Source organism: Cnephaeus nilssonii, assembly GCF_951640355.1.
Source record: "Cnephaeus nilssonii genome assembly, chromosome: 11".
Lineage (NCBI taxonomy): Eukaryota > Metazoa > Chordata > Mammalia > Chiroptera > Vespertilionidae > Cnephaeus > Cnephaeus nilssonii.
This window is the reverse complement of record NC_137082.1, coordinates 36310900-36334874: the sequence shown is the minus strand read 5'-3', so window position 1 is coordinate 36334874 and position 23975 is coordinate 36310900. Positions and strand designations below refer to the sequence as shown.

Below are 23975 nucleotides of genomic sequence, written 5' to 3'. Positions count from 1 at the left end.
GGCCCTGAGAGCTCACTCGAGATTTCAGTCAGCAGCCAGAACCCATGGGCCTGTGCTGGCTTGCCTCTTCCCTCTTGCTTTCTCCCTCTGGCCAGAAACAGCTCCTTCAACTAGTCACCATCTGAGAAAGCCCGCCACAGGGAGTGTGGAGTGGGGACATGATTCCTCTAAGGTTCCAGAATGGGTCATGAGCTCTAAACCCCAAGCATTTGGTTTATACCTTGGCTTAATCTGTGGCTTATAATTATGAGTCTGCCTTTCCCACTAAACTGAGTTCCTTCAGGGCAGAGACCAAGTCTTATTCATCTTTGGAACCACAGTGCTGGCCTAAAGTAGACATTAAATACATGCAGAGTATACCCTGTCTGGGTAGCTCTCTTGGTTAGAGCATCATCCCAATACACCAAGGTCGCAGATTTGATCTCTGGTCAGGGCACACACAAGAAACAACTAGTGGGTACATACATGGGTGGAAAAACAAATCAATTTCCTCTCCCTCTCTTTCCCTCTCTCAAATCAATACAAATAAGTAAATGCTTGCAGAGTGGAGTGGATGGAGAGGGGGAGGGAGTGGTGACTGGATCACCCACCATTGAATGAGATGAGATGGAGAGGGATGGAGGGAAGAATGTGAGGGAGTCACAGTGTCTACAGCCTAGACACAGACACAGCCACCTTTCTGGAATAGAATGCCAAAATTCTCATTCCTTGGGGTCCCAAGTGCCCAAGAAAGGTGAGAATACTGGTCTGTGCATGCAAAGTGGAGAGAGGACCTTGCCTCCTGAACTGGGCTGAGAGGCAGCATCTCAGAGCCACACTCCACTGACAGCCAGGAGCCATGTTCACCTTCAGGGCCAGGCTTTGGACCAGAAAGGGCTCCGTCACTGCTTCGTTTGTCTTCGGGCCTTCACCAAGCCCCTGCCCTTTCATGGCCAGAAAAGCTCTGGAATCAGCAGGTACTGGGCTACTGCTCCTCTCAGTCAGTCACTTGACACAGAGTAGCCTGCTTATTCCTCACAACAACCAGGTGAGGGACGTGGTGTTGGTCCCATCTCGCAGATTCAGGCACTGTGACTCAGCGTTGTGATTGTTCAGCCCATTAAGTGCAGAGTACTGTGACCTCCTGGAGGCCTCTGTGGTACTCAGGGTCAGTGAACCACACCCACCTGGGCTGTTTCTGGGAGTCTGGTGCTTTGGGCTACTCTCCCCCGGGGGACTGCTTCCACTCTAGGAATCTTGCCAACCTCTGTGTCATCATCTTTGCACAGAGAGGCCGCACTTTAGCAAGATCCTCTTCAGAGTGTGGCCCAGATGGCCTTTCTGACAGTCCTCTCCCTGTACCACTGCCCCCACCTTTCTTCACCAGGCAGGCCCTTGTCCCTCTAGACCTCCAGCCTGGAACACCCTGCTTGCCATTCTGTACATCTTGAAATCATTTTCATCCTCTAATACCCACCTCAAGCCATTTCCTCTGGGAATCCTTACCACTTGGCCCTGTATCTCTTGATCTTAGGTTGCTTTGCCTTGATTCAAGGGAGTTGGGCACACTGGCTCCCCTGCTCGCCCTGGCTGCTTCTCCCCGGGAATCTTATCTCCCCCCTCCTGGAGGTGCCACATTAAAGGTGTGTGGCAGTATTGGCACCAGGGCAGCCTGCACCTGGAGGGCTGCAGCCCAGCCTCTGCTTCCACCACCCCCACAGGACAGTCACCTGCCCAGGCGCCACTTGGCTGGTTGGAGACAAGGCTAAATGTCCCCCAGGATGTCAGAATGATGCCAAGCAGGCGCCTGACACAACTCCTGGACAGGAAAATATTGTTTTTCCTCTTAATAACAGTTATTAAGGGACCTTTGCCCAACACACTGGTCTGGGCTTAGCTATCTGTGTGGTTCCCATCACCCTGGGCCCCCACCTCTAGCCGCAGGCCCATGGCCAGGATCCATCTATCTACCCTCCTGTTGCCCTTTACCCATTTGGCCCATAGGGAGGGGCCTCCATTCCTGCAGCCCTGGGGGGTTTGATTTACAGGCTTTCATTATCAGAATGTCAGGGATCCCTTTGGCTCAGTCTTCCCACCCCTGCCCTTCTCAGTTGAGCTCCCTTGTACCAGAGTTAGGGTCAAAGCCATCACTGTCCAGGCACTCATGTACACAAATAGATCTCTGCCCAGACAGGCACACATGAGTATGTTTACACAGATGCACACATAGGTAAATATACACTTACATGCAGCTAGATGCTTAAAGACAGCCAAGTAGATACACGAACATCACAGTACATACATGTACATACATGCACAGGTACAGTTCTGCATAGTTATAAGTATATATGTTGAGTTGAACCATACAAAATTGTCAATATTAAGTGTGGGGGTTTTTTACTTACAGAAATGGAATATAATACAAACGTGGATATAGAGGGAAATACAGAGTCAAAGCTGTATACCTATATTCAAGCAGCATCATTTACAATAGTCAAAGGGTAGAAATAACCCAAGTGTACATCATTGTGTGAATGGATAAACAATGTGCTATATACAATAGAATATTATTCAGCCTTAAAAGGAAGGGAATTCTGACCAGGCTACAACATGGATGAACCTTGAGGACATTATGCAAAGTGAAATAAGCCAATCACAAAAGGACAAATATTGTATGATTCCACTTCCATGAGCATTCTAGAGTAGTCAAATTTATAGAGACAGAAAGTAGAGAGGTGGCTGCCAGGGTCTAGAGAGAAGAAGAAACGGAATTATTAATGGGTACAGAGTTTCAGTCTTGCAAGATAAAGAGAGTTCTGGAAATGGATGATGGTGATGGTTGCACAACTATGCATATGTGCTTAATGCCACTGAACTGTAAATGGTTAAGATGTAAACTTTGTTATGTATATTTTACCACAATTAAAATAGTTTTTAAAAAAAGACAAAGCCAAAAATATATACCATATGCATGCTGAGGGATTAACAAAGGGACTCAGCAACATAGAAACGTGACTGCCTCCCCTCCCAGGAGCACTTCTTCAACCCAGATAAGGCCCTGGTTCTCCCCTCAAATAAATCTGAGGATAAGGCCCTAATGAAGGCCTTGCCACCTTGGCTGCCCCACAGCTCATTACCTTCCCACGGTCTGACCTTGTTTACTCAACCTCCTGCCCCTCACACAGCCTCTCCACCCCCAGGGAAGGGTCTCCTTCCAGCTCCTGGTGCTCCAATTTCTGTTCCTGCCCCTGAGATGGGATGTAATGTTCCCACATGTCAGCTCTTGGTCGATGCTTCTTCCTCACCCACCCCACCTGCTGTCCCTTCCCCACTTCTAGACTTCTTAAAGACAAAGCCAGCCCCATTCATCTTTGATCACAGGGCCCAGCTTGATGCTGAGGGGGCCTACTCCCCGCCCCCCTGTGCATGTGTTGGGCCCAGTGTGAGAAACTCTGTGGACATAAAAGAACCTGTGCTCTGGACCCGACTCCAGATCAGATAAACAAACTGCAATCAGTACTAAACAGGCTCTCAAGACATGGCATTAGGTCTCCTGGCCATCCTCATTGGACCTCCTCCCTCCATAGAAGGTGGTCCCTCAAGCAGGCATTAATTACTCTGTTGTGACCATTTCTGCCTGGCCTGGCCCCCCAACTAGCTGCCATCTGCTGACCCCTCTTCCCCAGAGCAAAGCCTCCCACCCATGCTCCTGAGGACGCTGGGACTTTGGCCCATGTCGGGAACAGAGATAAGAAACCTGCCAGCCCTGTTTGCCTCCTGACTTTGCAGTGTGTTCCCCTCCCCCCTCACATTCTTTTAAACAACCTTTCTCACTAACCATTTAATACTCAGCTCCTGAGGCGGGGAGGAAGGCTGCGGTCTGGTCCCCACCAGGCCGAGAGCTTCCCCGGAGTAGAGCGTGTTGGGAATGCAGCCTCAGGGGTGGGCTTCCGCACACTGCTCCAGAGGCACCATGTCACTTTTAAAAAGGCAAGCTCCAGAAGCCCACTCAGACCTTCTGAATCAGAATCTCAGGTGGGTGGAGCCTGGGGATCTGCATTTTCACACATCCTGGCTAGTCTTGGGAACTGTAGAGAGAGAGGCACAGCTCTAGAGCCTAGAGGATGGGGGAGAGCTGGGGTGAAGATGGGACAGGTGACCGTGATGCCACAGCTATGGAGGTGGAGAGTGGCAGGGCCATATGGGAACAAAAAAAGGCCCACAGACAGGTCACGTCCTGTGGCAGTTCTGTGACATTCCCTTCAGCTCTTATTTAGGGCCTGTGTGCAGGTGTGCTGGGCTTGCAATGGCCATCATGGTATGTTTGGGGTTATGGCTAGTCTCTGAATTAGTGTTTGGATCTGTTTACATGTGATCAAAATGTGTGGTCTGCACATCAGCCTGTAGGCTACATGTGTCTGTCAACTCTCAATACGTCAGTCAGCCTGCATGCTTGTCTGTTCACATCTTTATCTTGGTGTCCTGAGTCATTCATCCACCCTAGTGTGTGTGTGTGTGTGTGTGTGTGTGTCTCCCTGAGCAAGAGCGTAATACAACCTCCAAGGGGGCTCTGGAAGGTCAGGGTTTGAAGGAAACTCGCTAGGAGCTGGTGTGGATGGCGCACGTAATGCTGGGTGGGGGGGGGGGGGGGGGGGAGTGTGCTAAGGGCCTACCACTGACGTTTTCCTGGGAGGGCAAGTCCCAACAGCAGGCCAACAGGCAAGGCTGACCCAACAGGTTCCAGAAGCCAGGGGCAATGGGGCGGAGCATAGCTCCTGACTTAGGTGGCAACAGGTTGGGGGCCCTGCCACACTGGGGCAGGCAGGCAGGCAGGCAGGAGACAGGATTTGCTGCTCTCTTCCTGCTGCAACCAGCAGGGTGCAGGCCATGGAGCCCACTGGAGGGTGACAGCAGCCTGGTGGGCGGGCATGTTTGGAGGCCTGGGGCCTGGGGGCCTGGGAGCACAGGGCATGGCAGGACCCCTGCGGGGCAGGGTGGAGGAACTGAAGCGGCCCTGGTGGCGGGAGAGCTCACCACTGGTGCTGCAGCACAGCGAGGCAGCCCGGCTGGCGGCCGACGCCCTCCTGGAGCGGGGTGAGGCTGCCTACCTGCGGGTCATCTCAGAGGAGCAGGAACTGCCCTTCCTGAGCTCCCTGGATGTGGACTACATGACCCGTCATGTGCGTGGGGGTCCTGAGCTGGGCGAGGCCCATGGACTGGAGGCCTCAGGACCTGACCGCCTCAGCCTGCTCTCAGAAGTCACCTCGGGCACTTACTTTCCCATGGCCTCTGACATAGACCCCCCAGACCTGGACTTGGGCTGGCCTGAGATTCCACAGGCCACAGGCTTCAGCCCCACCCAGGCTGTGGTCCACTTTCAGCGGGACAAGACCAAGAATATCAAAGACCTTCTGCGTTTCCTCTTCAGCCAGGCCCGCACGGTAAGGACCTCATCTCTTCAGATACTCATTTCACAGATGTGGAAACTGAGGCCCCGGGAGGGAAGGGATGAGCCCAAGGACACACTGCAGCTTAGGTGCAGCACCTATCAGACCACAAGCTCTTAGAGGATGAGCTGTATTTTATTTATCTTGGTAACCCCTTGGCATTCAGGGACATTATGGATAAGCATAGGATGGCCCTCAAGGACTCCACAAGCACCCTGAAGATGCATGCAAAGTAGTGCATGTTGCAGGGAGGGATCCTTCCTGCATCTTTCTTGGGAGAGGGTGTATGGCTTTCATCAGATTCTCAAAAAAAGTTTATGATCCCCAAACTAAGAATCCCAACCTTGGTGAAATCTGAGCCACCCTTTGACTTGCAGAGGAGGAAACTGAGGCCAGAGAGGGGCTGGGACATGCTCAGGAAGGTCCAGTCAGGAAGGAGAGGAAAGGGTCCTGACTCAGGTACAGCCCTGACTCTTGGCGTATGTCTCCATCCACCCTGTGCACTCTACCTCCAGCTGGGCCTGAGGCAGAGGACCCCTGACTCAGGAGGCAGGGGAATGAATCACATGGCCCTGGGCAGGATTTGCGGTAGGTTGGCTTCAGTGCCCTTGTCTGGGGGAGCAGCCTGTTGCAGACAGCAGGAGCCAGGATGCTGGGATCTCAACTGTTCATTCGGAGCCTCCCTCGCAGGCCTGCCTTTGCCCGGGGCAGGGGAGGGCCAGGCCTAATTGGCACTGGGAGTGAGGTTATTAGTGAGGTAGCTGCTGTGGTCACCCCATCCCTTTGATCTTTCCCCTGTACCCCTGGTCAGGCCTGTGCCATGTACTGGGAATCCCCAAGCACTTTGCCTCCTCACCCCCCATCTAGACCCTTCGCCTCTGGGCTGCCACTGATTCTGAGTAACTTTGGGAAGCTTCCTCTCCCTGCTACCCAATGCCCAATGTCCCCGTGTGTTAAGGAGGCAGCAGGAAAGGAACATGTATTGAGCTTCTGTTGTGCGTTGAGTATTTTCACATTTAATTCCCCATAACTCTGAGATGTAGCTATCATTACTTCCATTTAGCAGATGAGGAAGTTGAGGCTTCCAGAGGTGAAGCTACTCGCCCAGGGCCACATTACTAGGAGGTAACAGAATGCAGGTATGAACCCAGTTCTGTGTGGCTCAAGCTGGCATGCTTTGCTCTGCATGTCCTCCTCTCAGCCTGGGTTGGGAGAGGAGGTTCTCACAGCAGATATATGAAATGGGAGGGGTAGGAAGAGACAGTTGGGGGTTTGGTGGCGCCAGGGGTTATTCAGGGCTTCTCTGACGCAGCCCATTATATGAGCGAGGCCACAAGCCCCAGCCCCTCAACTGAGGAGAAAACCTGGTCCCACTTGGCGTGGGTGGAAGTGAGGGAATCCATGGTTGTAAGATGTCTTGCAGACCTCTGTAGCTTTATAGGGAAACTGAGGCAGGTCTGGTAAAGGACACGGAAGGCCCCAGTTGCCTGGCTTGAAGCTCTGATCCTGGAGAAGGGAACCTCAGACAGACAGTCCCTGGGCCAGAGGTAGGGATGGAGCTGTGGGGAGAGAGTGAGGACCCAGACTGGGAATTGGGGTCTGGCTTCTGCTTCTGACTCCTTCTCCCTTCTGGGCCTTAGTTTCCCCATATGCGGAGTGAAGCTATAGACTGGTGCAGTCGGTCCACAGGCATCTGTGAGAATCTGATGACAGATACACATTCTGTCCTCAGAAAAAAAAAATGCACACAAAGACTTCTATACGACATCTAGGGGTTTAAGAGAGCGAAACCTCCCCGTGTCTAAGTTAAGAACCACTGGGCTAGGTCATGGCTAAAAGCCCTTTCAGTTCAGGTTTTCTTGCGGGGTCTGGCCTCCTGCTTTTCCATCCAGCGCTCTCTTCCTGGGACCCCAGGCATTGCCTCTGGCAAAGCTGAGCTCCCCCTCCCTCCTCCAGGTGGTGGCTGTGGTGATGGACATGTTCACAGACATGGAGCTCCTATGTGACCTCATGGAGGCCTCTAGTCGGCGTGGTGTCCCTGTCTACCTGCTCCTGGCTCAGGAGCACCTGAGCCACTTTCTGGAGATGTGCTATAAGATGGACCTCAATGGGGGGCACCTGCCGGTCAGTGAGGGACAGGGGCAGTAACCAGGGGTGGGGTGGGGAGTCAGGGAGGGCAGAAGAGTCACTTGGGATGGGTCAATGGGAGTGGGGGACTGGGTTCCCTTGGCTGTTTAAGGTCAGAGACCCCATGGGATTTAGACATGAGTCCCATTCTCTCAAGATCACCCCCCGACCTTCATCCCTCCTTGGTTCAGAACATGCGTGTACGGAGCACATGTGGGGACACATACTGCAGCAAGGCGGGCCGCCGCTTCACAGGGCAGGCCCTGGAGAAGTTTGTCATCATCGACTGTGAGCAGGTGGTGGCGGGCAGCTACAGGTGAGCAAGCGGGACGGAGGCAGAGGGCCTGGGGCTGGGCCACTGGCTGGCAAGGGCACCTGGGATCTGGCAGCTTTGAATTTCCATTCACTCATCCACCTCTTCCAACATGGGCCGAACAGCTGCCACCTGCCAGGCACTATGCAGGGCTCAGGGGACAGTGTGGGGGGTGAAACAGCCCCAGGCTGGGCCCTGGAGGTGGTTCCTATGTGGAAGGATTACTTTAATGCTATTGGCATAGAAAATAACTATTTTACCTTGAAACTGGAAGGACTTCAGAGAACCTTGCCCCTAGTCCATTCTATAGATGGGCAAGCTGGGGCCCTGGGACGGGAAACCACGTACCCAAGTCACCAAGCCGGGCTAGGACCCGTACAAACTCTGGAGTCAGAGCTCTGCCCCCTCACTTGGACCCTTTGTGGCGGTGGAGTTGTCTTTTGCTGTGACTCCTGCCTAGGCCCAGGGTTCTGCACTTTGCTTCCTGACCCTGACACTCTGCCCACAGCTTCACCTGGCTTTGCAGCCAGGCCCACACTAGCATGGTGCTGCAGCTGAGGGGCCGCATCGTGGAAGACTTTGACCGGGAGTTCCGCTGTCTGTATGCTGAGTCACGGCCTGTGGAGGGCTTCTGCGGTGGCGAGGATCCCAGGGCACCGTGCCCTCCTCTGGTGGCCCTGGCCTTCGGGCCCAGCATCCCAAGCCGCAGGTCCTCATCGCCCTCCAGCACCAGCCTCAGCAGCATCAAGCACTCCCCTCTCATGGGCCGCTCCTCCTACCTTGCTCTACCAGGAGGCGGTGGCTGCAGTGACACAGGAATGGGGTCCTCATCCCCAGGCCCTACTGGTCGCAAAGCCAGTGGCCAGTCCTCCCTACAACGCCAGCTGTCAGATCCTAACCATGGCTCACCACCAGGGCCCTACAGGGCCAACCTGGGCAAGATGGGGGCGTCCCCATGGTCCCAGTCCTCCCCTGCCCTCAACCACAGTAGCACCAGCCCCTTGACCCTGGCAGTGGGGTCACCTCTGCTTACTCGCCCACGCTCCCTCCTCCCCTTCTCCCGTGGTGTCCCAGCCCTATCTAGGCTCCCAGAGAATGAGCTTCCAGGAAGCCAGGAGCCTTGCCCCCCACGAGGTCGCTGGGTACCTGGCACAGCCCTGGAGACGGTGGAGGAAAAGAAGGTGTCTCTGAGTCAGAGCCATGGCCAGCTGGATCTCCTCATGCCCTTTCCCAGAGCTCGAGAAGCAAGACGCCCTGATTCTGGTGTTACCTCCAACTCAGACTCCCTGTGGCCTGGTGAGCAGGCCCAAAAGGACAGGAGGTTATCCCCAAACCAGAGATACAACCAGCTGGATCTCCTGCCCCAGGCCCAAGGGGCTGGGGGTACCCCTGCGTCAGGCTCCCCCAGACCTGGCAATGGGAACCCAGAGGATAAGAGGCTGCCTCCAAACCACAGCCATGGCCAGTTGGACCTCCTGCCACAGTACCCTAAGACTGGGGGCTCCAGAGTGCCCCCTGAAGCCAACTCCTCAGCCAGGGCTGGCAAGCAGGGTCCAGATGAGCGACGGCAGACCCTGGGCCACAGCCAGCTGGACCTCATCACAAAGTTTGGCCCATTCCGGGGTGAGGGGCCTGGGCCCAATAGTCTCCCTAGACCAAGCCATGCTCGCAAGCCTGGAGTGGGCTCTGGGGATGAGAAGCGGCTGACTCTGGGCCACAGCAAGCTGGACCTCATCACCAAGTATCATCAATTGCAGGGTGCCAGGCAGGGACCTGAGCATGGCCTCCCTGGGAGACCCAAAGGCGACCACTGCAATGGCAGTAGCAATGGCACATTTGGGGATGAGAAACGGCTGACCCTGGGCCACAGCAAACTGGACCTCATTACTAAGTTAAACAAGTCCAAGTTCAAGCTGCTCCGAAGCCGCTTTGAGTCATAGTCTTGCTCCTAGCAGGGACATATCCCTCCTACATCTGCTGAGACTAGATCTGGTTAGGTTCCAAGCTCTGGGGTCGAAGCTTGGGCATAGGCTGCATGGGGAGGAAAGGATGTCTAGAAGCCCAGGTTAGACACTCCCTGTGCTCAGGGTTCTTGCTTACACACACACACACACACACACACACACACACACACACACTCACAGATGCACACACACAGGGAAATGGAACCCTCAGTTAATGTTACTTGTTACTTGCCACTGTGCTGGGCACTTCACACCAGTTATGTCTCTTCCTTCATCTTCACATCCTGCAAGATAGACCTCTAGTAGGTAAACAATCCTAAGATCATAAGTGTTCATCTTTCCTATTTTATAAATGTGGAAGCTGAAGCCCCAAGAATTTGATGACTTGCTTAAAATCAGGTCTAAGTAAGTGGCAGAAAAGAGACCCAAATCTGTGTCTTTTACTCTTATGATTGTGTTTTTGCACAGACACAACCCACAATATCAACAATTCATATGTGCCCAGGCATACTAAATATACACATCACAGCGATGCCCCAAATGCCTTCACAATATACATAGCACACTAACAGGGTTCACACCCACAAGCTGCACACCCATAAGCACAATAAATGTCATTTGACTCAATGAATGGTTACACACAATATATGCATTCAGTCACATTGTAGACCCCACACTAGCATGGTGCTGCAGCTGAGGGGCCGCATCGTGGAAGACTTTGACCGGGAGTTCCGCTGTCTGTATGCTGAGTCACGGCCTGTGGAGGGCTTCTGCGGTGGCGAGGATCACACACACACACACACACACACACACACACACACACACACACACCAGAACATGCACCAACCAGTATTTTCTTGTACCTAAGCTGTGTACCCAGCCCTGCTGGGCATGCTATAGGGCTTACAAATGAATTAGGATTAAATGCCTAAACCATTGGCCAGCAAGACAAGGCTGTATCTAATTAAAGGCAAACCAATCAAAGAGGCTGGTAAAGAATGAAGGGCAGAGAGTTGTGGTAATGGTAGAGTGGGGAGGAAAATTTCTTAGAGGAGGCAGCCTTGAGCCAGGCCTTGAAGGATGAGGAGGATTTGGACAGATGAAGAGGGTTAGAGGAATTCCTGGTAGAGTGAACCAGGTAAAGAGCCATTAGGGAGGGGACTGAGGGAGTGGGTCTGAGCTGAACTGGGGAAGATGAAAAGGATGTACAATAGCACGCATGCACCCACACCCACACACACATTTTGCTGAGTGTTCCTAGAAGCACAGGCTCTGACAAGTTGTGGGTCCTTTTTCTGAGCTCACCACCTGCCTGGGACAGTGTTATATATGATGCAAATAAATAAAAGCAGACATGTCATGACCGACCCGGCAGCAGCTTGGTGTGTCCCTAGGAAGGTGGTGTTATGGAACTGTGCCTTGGGGGCAGGGGAAGGGCACCATTTAGTGCAATCATGGAGGGCTCTCTGGAGGAGTGTGGATGGCCACAGGAGGGCTGAGGGGAGGAAAAGGGCTCCAAGCACCCTCTGCCCTCACTGTTAACATTCTGAGAGCTCTTGTGGTTTTTGTAGATCCTACAAAATGTGGGTCAAGTATATCCTGTCCACGAGTGCACATCGCTTGACCAGCACCATCTAGCCAAGGGACAGAAAGTGTCTGCCCAGTGAGTGATCAAGCACATGCAAGGGGCACATAGTGGGAGCCAGTCAGCCCCACACCCTTTCCTACCCTGGACCCTCCCTAAGACTCTGCTTCATCCATCCTCTCCTCTCTCCAATACCTTCTTCAGCCTGGTTTCCTCTACTTCTCTGACTGCGCCTCTTTCTCCAGCCTCTGTCCTGCTCTCACTTCTCACCTGGTCTCAGCCCCATGGGTGACCTCATCCATCCCAGGCTTCAGTCCCAAATTTCAGCGCTTCACTTTCCCCTGGGCTCCAGATCCCGCCACGTGTCTCAGACCTCACATTCAATATGTCACCTTCCCCACACCTGCTCTTCCTCTTCAGGCTTTATTTCAGTAAATTCCTCCATCGTCAACTCATCTGTGAGACATCCCTGGCTCCTCTTGTATGCCTCACAGTCAACCAGCCACAAGTGTTGGTCAATTGTGCCTCCTAAAAAGTTCCTGGTCAATGGGGGGAAAGGGGACATATGTAATACTTTCAACAATAAAAGCAGACATTAAAAAAAAAAAAAAGTTCCTAAAGGAATGAATGACGAATGAATGGCGAATAAATGAATGCATGAGCGTGAGCATCCTGGGGGCGGGGCGAGGTGACGTCACAACAGGACGATTGACACCATAAAGTGCATCCAGAGGGTGGAGCTAGAGTGGCCGGGAGCGCGGCGGGGTGCGCCCGGCTCTCCCGGAAGTCTCCTAGGCGGAGGCGGAAACGGAAACCTACTTGGGGCAAAGAAGGCCTCTGGGAAGCGTGTCGAGTGTCTGGTTACCTGCTGAGTCCGTGTGGAGGGTCAGCTCGGGCTCCCCGGGTCATGGGGTGGGGGGTGGGGGGTGGGGGGCCGGAGGACTCGGCGGGGCCGGTGGGCGGGACCGGGTGCCTGAGGGGCCGACAGGGTGGGGCCGCGGTGGGACCCGAGGGGTGGGGTCGCGGTGGGTCCTGAGGGGCCACACCGGGGGACCAGGAGTCGGGCCGGAGAGGACCCGCCGGCCCTGAACTCCCGGCGCACTGCCCCCAGGCCTCATGGCGGTTCGAGCGTCGTTCGAGAACAACTGTGAGGTCGGCTGCTTTGCCAAACTCACCAACACCTACTGCCTGGTGGCCATCGGAGGATCGGAGAACTTCTACAGGTGCGACGGGAGCCTGCTGGCGTGTGCGGGCGGGCGGGTGGGCGGCGGGAAGGGTGCTGGTTGGCGGGAGCGCCGGCAGAGCGAGGGCTCAGGCCCGTGACCCCCGAGTCCGTGTTCCTGCAGTGTGTTCGAGGGCGAGCTCGCCGAGACCATCCCTGTGGTGCACGCCTCCATTGCCGGCTGCCGCATCATCGGGCGGATGTGTGTGGGTAAGCCAGGGAAGACGCCGAGGGAGGGAGCCTACCGGCACCTTGAATTCTGCCCCTGGAAGGGACCCCCGGGAGACCCAGGGATTCCCAGGCATTCCTCCATCATAGACTCTGAGGTCAGGGTCAACCCCTGGAGAAGGCTTCTGGATTATAGTAACAACAAATAACATGAAGTATTTTCACTCTTACACATGTTTGCATACCTCCTTCACGAAGACCCTGGGAGGTAGGAATTACTGGCTTAATTTGACTGATGGGAAAGCTGAGACTTACAGAATCCAAGTGACTCACCAGGTACCACACCTAGAGTGAGGCAAGGTTAGAATGCCCTTTCTTGCCTGTTACTGACTCTGGGCCAATTGCTTTTTCTTCAAGCTAAGATTCTGGATCAACCTGTTCAGTTATTTAAGTCTTAAATTCCCATGTCTCTGAGTGGCGTCCCTATCCTACCTCTCAGCACCATTGACTCTCTCTGAGCTGAATCTCCGTTTACTGCCACCCCTTATTTCTAGTTCTGCTCATATAGGAGTTTGTTCCTTTAATTTTTTAAAATCATAATCCTGATGATGCTAGCCTTTGAGTATTTTCCTTTTTTGAGAGAGAGAGAGAGAGAGAAACATCAATTGGTTGCCTCCTACATCCACTCTGACTGGGGATTGAACCTGCAACCTGGGCATGTGCCCTAATTAGGAATCAATCCCACAACCTTTTGATTTTACAACATGACACTAGCCAACTAAGCTACACTGGCCAGGGCAGTATTTTCTTATTAAGGCAAAACACTCTTATTCCTAACCATGACTTCAGAACTTGAAGTTATTTTTTTTTTCATTTAATATATATATATATATTTTTTTTAAAAATTATTTTTTAAAATAAATTTTATTGATTTTTTACAGAGAGGAAGGGAGAGGGATAGAGAGTTAGAAACATCAATGAGAGAGAAACATCGATCAGCTGCCTCCTGCACACCCCCTACTGGGGATGCGCCCGCAACCGAGGTACATGCCCTTGACCGGAATCGAACCTGGGACCCTTGAGTCCGCAGGCCGATGCTCTATCCCCTGAGCCAAACCAGTTAGGGCCAGAACTTGAAGTTCTGATGTAACTAGGGAGAATTTAGCCTGACCATTGCTGTTTTATTTTATATTATAATGTTAATAACTGAGAGTTAAAAAGTTCACAGAATTGTGCCCTTGTAGAGGGAGGCAGAGGTTTAGTCATTGTTGTCACAACATAATTATAGTTTGTTCATTCTCATTTCTGTGTAGTATGTTTTATGTAAGTATATCACAATGTATTTATCCAGTCTACTGACAGTGGGCATTTGGGTAGTTTTCAGTTTGGTCTGTTATACATAGTGCTGCAATATCTTTTAGTGAATACATGTATTGATTATATAATACCTAGGAGAAAATGGCTGGGTCACAGGGTATGTGAATATTCAGTGTAGTCTATGATGCCAGATAATTATCTGAAGTGGTTAAACAATTTACACTCCTATTGGTTGCTCAAATTTATGGAGCAACACTTGGTATTGATGTTCTTTTGAAAATTTTAGCCATTCTAGTAGGTGTGTGGTGTTATCTTTTAAGTTGCAAAATATAAACTAATGCCAAGAGCACTTCCTGCTAGTCCAGGTCCCCCTGATTGGTTTTGTCAAAGTAGGTAGTGTGTGTTGGGACAGACTCCTAGGCTATCTCGGGCCTGCCCAGTAGGACTCCTGGTCTCCCTTAGTGTTACATGGATCAATTGTTTAGAGGGCTGGAGTTGGCCTAAAGCAGTGGTCGGCAAACTCATTAGTCAACAGAGCCAAATATCAACAGTACAACGATTGAAATTTCTTTTGAGAGCCAAATTTTTTAAACTTAAACTTTTTCTAACGCCACTTCTTCAAAATAGACTCGCCCAGGCCGTGATATTTTGTGGAAGAGCCACACTCAAGGGGCCAAAGAGCCGCCTGTGGCTCGCGAGCCGCGGTTTGCCGACCACTGGCCTAAAGCTTTCCTGGGAAAGCTAATTAATTGGGCTGAGTTGTATCCTCAGCTTCCAGGACTCAGCAGGTATCTGTATTCATGGTCCTTCCTTGTTCCACCCCCCAATTTGGATCTTTCCAGGGAACAGACACGGTCTCCTGGTGCCCAACAACACTACCGATCAGGAGCTACAACATATTAGAAATTGCCTCCCAGACTCAGTGCAGATCCGGCGGGTAGAGGAGCGGCTCTCAGCCCTGGGCAATGTCACCACCTGCAATGACTATGTGGCCTTGGTCCACCCAGATCTGGACAGGGTAAGGCAGCCTAACTTGGCCCAAGAGTCACATTACTATCCTAGTAAATGGTTAGTCACTTTTCTTACCTATCAGGCAGGAATTAGGGGTATCTCTTATGGTTTCTTTTTATACCTGTTGTCTCACATTTCAGTTACTCATTGGAATAGTGATAACAGAGACCTTCCATGGTGTGGTCAGTATGAGAAAGAAGCTGGAGAGGGTATTAATCCTTCAGAATCAGGAACCAGCCAGGGCCAGGAGAGATGATTGACGCTTGAACCTTGAGTGTGCATTAAAGGGTGGTGTGGAGACCAGCCCCTGGCTGTTCAGGGCTTGCATGGATATTAGGGGCTCCATAGCTGACCTCAACTCTGCTCCAAGCTGTATCCCCTCCTTTTTCTGGATCAAGCTTTCATATGCAGCTATTTAGGAGAGGAATGAGAGGTTTAGGGCGTCAAGCCCTGTGTGGTTCTTGGCATGGAGGGCCCTGGATTCTTTGACTTGCAAGCCCTGGGTGCTGAGCACAGTACCTTTGACTGACAGGAGACAGAAGAAATCCTGGCTGATGTGCTCAAGGTGGAAGTCTTCAGACAGACAGTGGCTGACCAGGTGTTAGTAGGAAGCTACTGTGTCTTCAGCAATCAGGGAGGGCTGGTACATCCCAAGACTTCAATTGAAGACCAGGATGAACTGTCCTCTCTCCTTCAGGTCCCCCTTGTGGTAAGCATTCTTGTTCTCTGTCTCCTGCTGAAGCAGATCCCTTTGTCCTGCGTTATTGGGCTTATTACCCGTCACAGGTTGGGATTGGGCTGCAGGTCAGGGAGCAGGGCTTGGGGGGAGTTCTCATCAGGGATGGGAGAAACTGATCGTTGATGTTATGATCCATATTGAGCTATCACTTGACAGGCGGGCACTGTGAACCGGGGCAGCGAGGTCATCGCTGCTGGGATGGTGGTGAACGACTGGTGTGCCTTCTGTGGCCTGGACACAACCAGCACAGAGCTTTCAGTGGTGGAGAGTGTCTTTAAGCTGAACGAAGCCCAGCCTAGCACCATTGCTACCAGCATGCGGGATTCACTCATTGACAGGTATCTGGATCTCTCTTCTGCCTTTTGAGGGTAGGGGAAGGAGATCACCTATAATGGGAGCCACACTGTCTTCATACCTGTAGGTTCTTTTTGTGTGTGAGGGCACACTTGCACAATGCCAGGCTGTCATAGGGTACAGCTGCAAGCATTGCCTGAGTATCTGCTCATCCCTGTCTTTGAAGACTTGGTCAGTGTATCTCTTCTCTGGGCAAAGCTTCCCTCTGCTCTGTCTTATTTTATCACTTGCCACATGTAGTTTGTATCTGCCTGTGTATCGTACCCCAGCCAGCGGACTGATACAGAAAAGAGCTGTTTACTGAGGGAAGGAGGGGAGGCTGCCTGCAGGAACTGAGGAGACCTCGGGTGCCTAATGGATTTGGGGGTGGGGATTGCATCACAAGCACAATCACCTGGGTTTTTGTGTGTGTTTGTTTTTTAAAGTGGGTTCTTGGGCCTCAACCCTGGAGATTCAGGGGTGTGAATCTCTAGAATCTCTTCTTTCTTTGGAAGAGCAGCAGGTGCTGGATATTCGGGCTCCTTCTCTCTTATTCCCCATTGAGGATCCTTCCTAGGGTATACTACACCAACTGGCACAGCCCCTAATATCCATGCAGAATCGGAACTGCAAAGTGGAGCAAGTGCCCAGCAATAGCACTGGCAACAGGCAATATTTCCCTTCATTCTCCCTTCTTCATTTATTCATTCGCCTGATGTTCATTGAGCCCTAAAGACAAAGCTTCATGTGGGATAGGCAACTCAGTGCTACTTCTGCCTCTGAGGGGCTCACAGTGTAGCAGGCGAGAAAAGTTGTTGTGGCCACACATACTCTTAGCTATCTTCAAAGAAGAAATAAAAGGTGCCTTAAGTGGCTTGGCAAGCTCTGGTGAAACACTTTTTGGGATCCAGAAAAGACAGTTCATTTAGTCTGGGCTTTAAGAAATGAGTAGGTAATTGAATATGCATAGATAGAGTGGGGAAGCACATTAAACAGACACACAGATGGAGGGGTGTGAAGGGGAAAACTATTATTCCCAGATTGTTGGGGACTCTAAATGCCCATGTCAAGTCTTTTTTTCCCTCCCAATTATAGTTGACACTCAATATTATATTAGTTTTAGGTATACAACATAGTGGTTAGACATTTATATAACTTAAGGAAGTGATCCCCCTGTAGGACTGGTACATAGTTATTATAATATTATCCTAATATATAAAAAAAAGCCAGGGGCTGTCACGACTGAAACAACCGGACGGACGACCCAACACAGGCTGCGTGGGGCGACAAGGCTGGCAGAGGGGTTAGTGAGGGATGACCAAATGACTGAATAACAGGCTGCGTGGGGCAACCTGGCTGGCAGGGGGGCAGTTGGGGGCAACCAGACTGGCGGAAGGGGGAGCAGTGAGGGGCGACCAGGCAGGCAGGCAGGTGAGCAGTTAGGAGCCAGCGGTCCCGAATTGTGAGAGGGATGTCCGACTGCCAGTTTAGGCCTGATCCCCAGCAGTTGGACATCCCCTGAGCGGTCCCGGATTGGAGAGGGTGCAGGCTGGGCTCAGGGGGGACCCCCCCCCCGCCCCCTGCACGAATTTTGTGCACTGGGCCTCTAGTTAACTATATTCTCTATACTGTACTTTACATCCCCATGACTATTTTTTAACTGCCAATTTGTACTTTTTAATCCCTTTACCTTTTTCACCTAGGCCCCCAAACTCCCTTCCCCATGTCAAAAAGTTTTGACTGTAGACCTATGATTTTGACCTTTGGTCTATGTTGGATGCTTGTTGACATAAATTCCTGGCATCATCCTTCAGTTAGTGATTCCCTCAGTCTGGAGTGGGGCCCAATCATGTGTGGTTATTTTAATAAGCTTCCCTGTGTGATTGTGATGGGGCAATTTGGAGACCACACTGACAGACTGTGCTGTCAGCCCTAGAGAGCAGTGGAAAGGGTCTGATTTTGTCATTTGTTAAACAACTTTTTTAAAGCACCTGTTATGTGCCAGACAATAGTGATGTGATGATAAATAAAATAAACCCTCCCTGCCCTTTTGAAACATAAACTCTCTCATAAGAAAAAGTCAGTACTTACACCATTAATCATTTAACTAAAGAACAAAAAAACTCTTGGTAACCTAAGAACAGAAATTGCTGTAACCTGATTATTGGTACCTACTGAAAAACTATAGCAAATGTTGCATTTAATGATGAAACTTCAGAAATTGTCATTAAAGTCATGTAGTCAGCAACACTGGTCAGCATTGCAGTTTGATAAGATAAAGAAATGGGTATTGGAAAGAAGAGACAAAACTCATTATTCTCCTTTGAACTCATTGAATTTGAGGTGCCTGTGAGACCTTAAAATAAAGGTGTCAGGCCAATAGAAATATGTACTTCATTTTTATAGTCATGCACATGATTATCACTTGCAGGAAGAAAGTTCTGGCCTGAGCCCTGACACTGGGGATTTGTGGCTTAGGCACATCCCTTCCCCTGTCTGAGCCCCCTTGTTCCTTTCTTTCATGTCTGTTGGACTTGACCCTTGAGGATCCAACCTAAGACCACCAACAGTTTGAATCAATTATTTTTTATTTTTATTTTTTAAGCATATTTTCATTTATTTCAGAAAGGGAAACATCAGTGATGAGAGAGAATCACTGATCAGCTGCCACACACCCACACTGGGGATCTAGCCCACAACCCGGGCATGTGCCCTGACCGGGAATTGAACCCATGACCTCTTGGTTCCTAAGTCACGCTCAACCACTGAGCCAGGCCGGCTGGGCTGAATAAATTATTGAGTTGACCCATCTGAATAGGGAAGGAGTTACTTTTACTTTTTAAGCATTGAGAGTTCTACACTGGATTTTAACTCATGGGATCAATGGAACCTGGAAGGGGCTTTGAATATGGTTCTTCAGGGCTAAGCCGGAACAAGGGGTCTGGGGTAAGGTTGGAGGCAAGCACCTTGAGAATGAGGGTGAGGTGTGCTCTGTGAAGCACCTACTGACAATGCTCCTTCCTCTCTCTCTAGCCTTACCTGAATCACCTTCCGTGCCGTTTTGTTGGCTCCTGGCTCTGAACTTTGGCTCCCTCTCAACGTCCCACCCACTGTGTCCCGGATGCTGGCAGGGAGGTGGCAGAGAGCTCATTGGTATCAAGTGGCTGGATGCCCAACCCTTCTTCACCAGTGCCCATCTCCTGACTCTAGTTACTGCAAAAATCTACCATGTACTAGCTGTCAGGCCTTATGGCTCCTAGCTGAGAGCTCTGCTGTCCTGTGCCAGCCAATTAAAGGCAGCTGCTTCTGATCATTCTGAATGTGTTGTTTGGCCGCTTCCCCCACCATTACTCCCCGGGGAAAGATGGGGGAAGATGCACGTGCGGGTACATATACACACATTCTCTCATCCCACACTGTAGTTCTCACATTTTCCACTCAACTTCAGCCTTATACTTCATGGAAGTTAACTCTCCCGCCCCTGGGCTGGTGTAAGGACCCTGGGACAGAGCTCTGTGTAAGGCCTCGGGGGCACCTGATTATAGGGCAGTCTTGCCCTCTTGGACCTAACGTAGAGGTTGCTGGCCTGGCTGCCTGGTGCCCTGGACAGCCTCGACCTCAGCGGGTTCCTTAGTAGCTTGGTGGGCCTTCTATTGGTCTCCTGGCTACGCGGGGCGTGTCACCGCAGGTTGAGACGGGATTGGCCGGGTGCTGGTGGGTGGGGTCGAGCTTGGGCCCCGCCCCCGGGGCCAGAAACTCCGCTCTGGAGGCCGGAGGGTGGTGACGTCACGGCGACAGCTCCTCCCGGCGCAGCTCCGCAGGCGAGCGGAACGTGGAGGCCGGCGCTGGGATTCTCCGGAGCCGCTGCTCCCGCCGCGCGAGGTGAGGGCCTGAGCGGGGCAGGGACGGGGGCCGTAGGGCTGGCCAAACACCTGACGGACTTATACTCCTGCAGGCCATGGGCGCTCAGCTGAGCGGCGGCGAGGGCGCCGCGGGGCCGGCGCAGCCCCAACCCCAGCCCGCGGCGCCCGAGGGTCCTGAGCGGCCTGGGCCCGAGCCCAGCCCCTGGGGGCCCCTAGACGACGTGCGCTTCCTCATCGCCTGCACCTCCTGGTACTGACTCCGCCCTCCGAGTCCCCGCTCACCGCCGGTTCTGTTCGCCTCGCCTGGCCCGGCCCTGTGGTCTGTCCCCACCGCCCGATGTCTCTCAGCCTATTCCCTCCCGCCCCCACGCCCCACGCCCCAGCCCCACCGGCGCCCCAGAGACGAGGACTGAGGAGGTCGAGGGGCCTGGAAGGAAGTCCCGGCAGAGCTGCCTCCACAGCAGGGCCTCGGGACACCTCGAAATCGTTCGCTCCCCACCCTACACCCAAACCACCTCAGCTTTCCTGCTCACCCGCACCCTACAGCTCCAGCCATCTGGGTCCTGGCTCAGTCAAAACCAGGCTAGGGTTCTTGGTAAGACCCTAAAGCTACTCACCTCACCTCACCTCACTTGTTCCTTATTGCTGAGAACTCGGCTCCTGCTTTTGTTCGTGGTCATTGCACGATGTGCCTTGACTTCAGAGAAGACCTTGCTGCAGCGACTTCCTGAACTCCTCCTAGGGGAGGTTGCTCCTCCAGCCTGGATCCCAGGGAGGCATTATCAGGCCCCATTTCTGGGACGCTAGTTACACTGGGCCTCTTGGAGAGAGGGGATGTGTGATTGCTGGGCTTGCAGATGAGATGAATGGGGCAGTTCCTGGACACCCCAAAGTACCCTGTTTCCCTTCTCCCAGAAGCTTCTTCTTAGGCCACTCTCAGAACCTGTTCCTCTTTCCCACATCCAAGGGAAATGACAGACTCTGTATTTTTGTTTTATTTAGAAATGATTTAAAAAACATTATACAAAGGCTGATCAGTTTAAAATGTGACTGACACTGAAATGCTGTGATGTTCCCCAGGCTGAGGGGAAGCTGGGCTCTGGGGCCTCCAGTGCTTTGCCCCTCTGTCTGCTCTGTCCTGGGGTGATGGACAAACAGATGGTCACAGGCAGGATAATCCGAGTTTGGAAGCCTCCAGGCTGAGCCCTCTCTGGGTCTAGCCTTGCATCCCTCGCATCTGCAGCCTGGGCTGCCTGCCTCCATCTCCTGCTCTTTCTCAGCTGACCTGGGTGGTACTAGGAGCCAACGGGAGCCTGTGGGGCCTAGAGCGTTCAAGAAGTGAGAGCACCAACCTGAGGAGTGGAGAGGGACCAGGACGGGGAGAAGGGAGGCCAGGAAAAGATGGATAAAAGAGACACTTCTGATCTCATCTTGGACCTTAGAGGGGTCCACAGGTGGAGACCAAGGCCCAGCCAGCTCACTGGATGGCCTGGGCATGTAACAAGCTCTCTGTGCTTCATTTGAGGGCGTGATGAAAATTACCCTTGGCCTCCCGGGGCCTACACTAGTTTCATGTGAGTGGACAGGTGTGAGCTAATAAAGTGCTTTGCAAAGTATAAAACAGTGTACAAACCTATGAATCACTAATATCTCCGCAGTTGTTCCCCACCCGCCCCAGGGAGCCCGCCCTTGGCCAAAATGAAAAAAACAAAAAACAAAAAACACAAAAAAAAACCCAGAAGGATAATGACAGGGAACACAGTGGAGCCAAATAGGTGCCTCTGGGACAAGAGATTTTGCTTTAGACAGCGCCCAGGGCAGCAGAAGTCCCTGTCTCCTACAGGTTAAGCTGACCCAAAGATCAGAGGTCACAGGGTGGGGGCAAGGTCCTTGCAGGCTCAGAGGGCCAGGGTGGCAGCATCCTGAAGACTGATACCACCTCCTGGATTTGGCAGAGAGCCAGCGGGCATCACTGAACCCATTGGTCTTGCCCAGGGCTTCTCAGTGATAAGCAGAGCTGCCTCCACGGGGTTGGAGTGAGGCGAGCTGAGCCCTAGGAATTCCTGCCAGAGACAGTGTAGGGTGGGCCCCTAGGCTTGGGGCCACTACCCATTGGTGGTGCTCTTTCCCAAAGAGCAATGCAGGAAGATGGCCTAGTGAGCTGGGTTAGCAAGGGCCAAGCTCATGATATGAACACTGGTTCCAGTCTGAGGAATCAAGTGGGCCTCAGGGTAGTTGGGGGGTTATGGGCTCTGAGCACTTGAGAAGGCTGCCCTGACTCCCTTACCCAAGGCCATGAGGATGTTGGCCTGGAGCCATTTCTGCCTCACATAACTAGTCAGGCTGAGCCCCCAGGCCGCAGGCTACAGGCCGGAGTGCTGCTAGAGACTGGGAATGGGGAGAAAGTAAGGAGAGTGGAGGATGGTCACAAACTCAGATCAGCCTCCAGAAATAGGGTCAGCGTCTGCCCCAGTGCTTTAGCCTCATGAGGAGGGCCTGGCTCCTGGGTGTCTGGGTGTTAGAGTGGCCTTAGCAGCACCTTGGTCCTTATCACCTGGGGCATGGCCTGTCACCTGGCCTCATCACCAAGACAGTCACCTCTAATTCACCTAAAGCCTCAAGCAGCCTTTGCAGAATGGGACTTTAAACAGTAGAGACAGGACATTTAAATGTTCAAGATGTGACAGCTGGGTCCTTGTGAGACCCGGCTGGGCCACAGCCCTGCCTGCAGCATGTGACCCTAAATCCTGGGTCTCAGAGGAGACCCTGATGTGTGGAGCAGGTTTCCTGAGGGATCTGCTGCATGCCAGCAGGGGAAACCCGTCTTGTTGCCCACTGTTGGCAGCAGGGGTCCTGTAGCCTTGGAGAACAGTGGGGTGGGGGCGGGGGGACATCTGACCAGCAGGTGTTGGCAAAGAGGGACCAGGACTGGTGGCTTCTCCCAGATGGGACTGAGAGCACTAGTGCTGGCTTCCCACAGAAGGTGCTGGGTCCAGCCAGGAACCAAGCTGTGGTGTCTCATGGACACCACAGGATGCAGTGACCACAGGGCCTCCACCTGGCACGGGGCCTGGCCTATTCCCTTGAGTAGGGAGCAGTTTACCCAGGACAGAAGGCTGGCATCTGGGTGCCAGGCACCCACCCTGGGGCACAGCTGCCATCACTCCCTGCCCCACGTTCATCCTAGGCCAGTGCGCCCACCACTTCAACTACATGACCCCTAGCCTAGGGCCCTGCTGGCTCCAGTGGGCAGTGACCAGAGCTGCCCCTCAGACCCTGGTGAGGAAGGGCCTGACTGGCCAGACTGAGTGGACAGAGAGGGCTCTAAGCTGCTCACACCCACTCCTGGACTGGCCGCTTATAGTAGGTGACAGGCTGAGGGCCTGCCTTGTTCTTGAACTGGAAGATGGTGTAGACCAGCACCAGGATGCAGAGGGACAGGATGCAGGGGATGACCACGGCCACCGCGTTCACAGAGCCTGGCATGTCGTTGATGGTCACCATGATGTCCACGTCGTCCTGGGGCAGCCGACGCTCCTTGCGCCGTTCCACCTCTTTCTGGTTGCAGCCCATCCAGTCACGCAAGATGTTGCGTGGGTAGCCAGGCTCCACACTCAGTTTCTGGTTGTCAAACTTCCAGTAGTCCCGGCCCTTGTAGAAATAGGTGTAATCTGCAGAAACACAGCCCAGCATCACCACCACTCCCAGACACTTCCCTGGGCCTGCGTGTGAGGGCGGAAGGTGCTGTGGCTGTGTGGAGGGGCACCTCTCCCACCTAGGGGAGTCCCAGAGGAGCTCTGAAGCAGGGGTGGGCTTGGGAGGTGGTGGGAGCAGGGTGTTGGCACACTTGGAGGTGGGGAAGCACAGTGCTTGGCACATCCTGCAAATAGTGTGTCTGGGTCATGGA

At 52.7% G+C, this 23975-nt stretch overlaps 4 protein-coding genes across 4 annotated transcripts in view; 3 read left to right on the top strand and 1 right to left on the bottom strand.

Annotated features, from left to right (window-relative positions):
* The first annotated feature begins 4826 nt into the window (after window positions 1-4826).
* Window positions 4827-11846, top strand: FAM83C (family with sequence similarity 83 member C). The gene is made up of 4 exons (XM_079783478.1): window positions 4827-5420; window positions 7383-7550; window positions 7745-7869; window positions 8375-11846. Exons 1-4 carry the CDS (start codon window positions 4908-4910, stop codon window positions 9804-9806), a joined length of 2238 nt encoding a protein of 745 aa, XP_079639604.1. The 5' UTR covers window positions 4827-4907; the 3' UTR covers window positions 9807-11846.
* Window positions 11847-12160: 314 nt separating this feature from the next.
* EIF6 (eukaryotic translation initiation factor 6) lies at window positions 12161-19475 on the top strand. The gene is made up of 7 exons (XM_079784332.1): window positions 12161-12300; window positions 12527-12638; window positions 12762-12847; window positions 14965-15140; window positions 15666-15842; window positions 16029-16210; window positions 19239-19475. The coding sequence occupies exons 2-7, from the start codon at window positions 12532-12534 to the stop codon at window positions 19246-19248; spliced, it is 738 nt and encodes a 245-aa protein (XP_079640458.1). The 5' UTR covers window positions 12161-12300; window positions 12527-12531; the 3' UTR covers window positions 19249-19475.
* A 242-nt stretch (window positions 19476-19717) lies between these two features.
* Window positions 19718-21829, top strand: MMP24OS (MMP24 opposite strand). The gene is made up of 2 exons (XM_079784333.1): window positions 19718-20087; window positions 20161-21829. The coding sequence occupies exon 2, from the start codon at window positions 20164-20166 to the stop codon at window positions 20323-20325; it is 162 nt and encodes a 53-aa protein (XP_079640459.1). The 5' UTR covers window positions 19718-20087; window positions 20161-20163; the 3' UTR covers window positions 20326-21829.
* Window positions 21830-23309: 1480 nt separating this feature from the next.
* MMP24 (matrix metallopeptidase 24) overlaps window positions 23310-23975 on the bottom strand; it is a gene marked incomplete at its 5' end in the record, with an annotated part of 40495 nt that continues 39829 nt past the window's right edge. Inside the window, one exon of the mRNA XM_079783995.1 lies at window positions 23310-23739. Within this exon, the coding sequence (XP_079640121.1) occupies window positions 23402-23739 (338 nt within the window). The 3' untranslated portion in view covers window positions 23310-23401. The remainder of the gene's footprint in view (window positions 23740-23975) is intronic.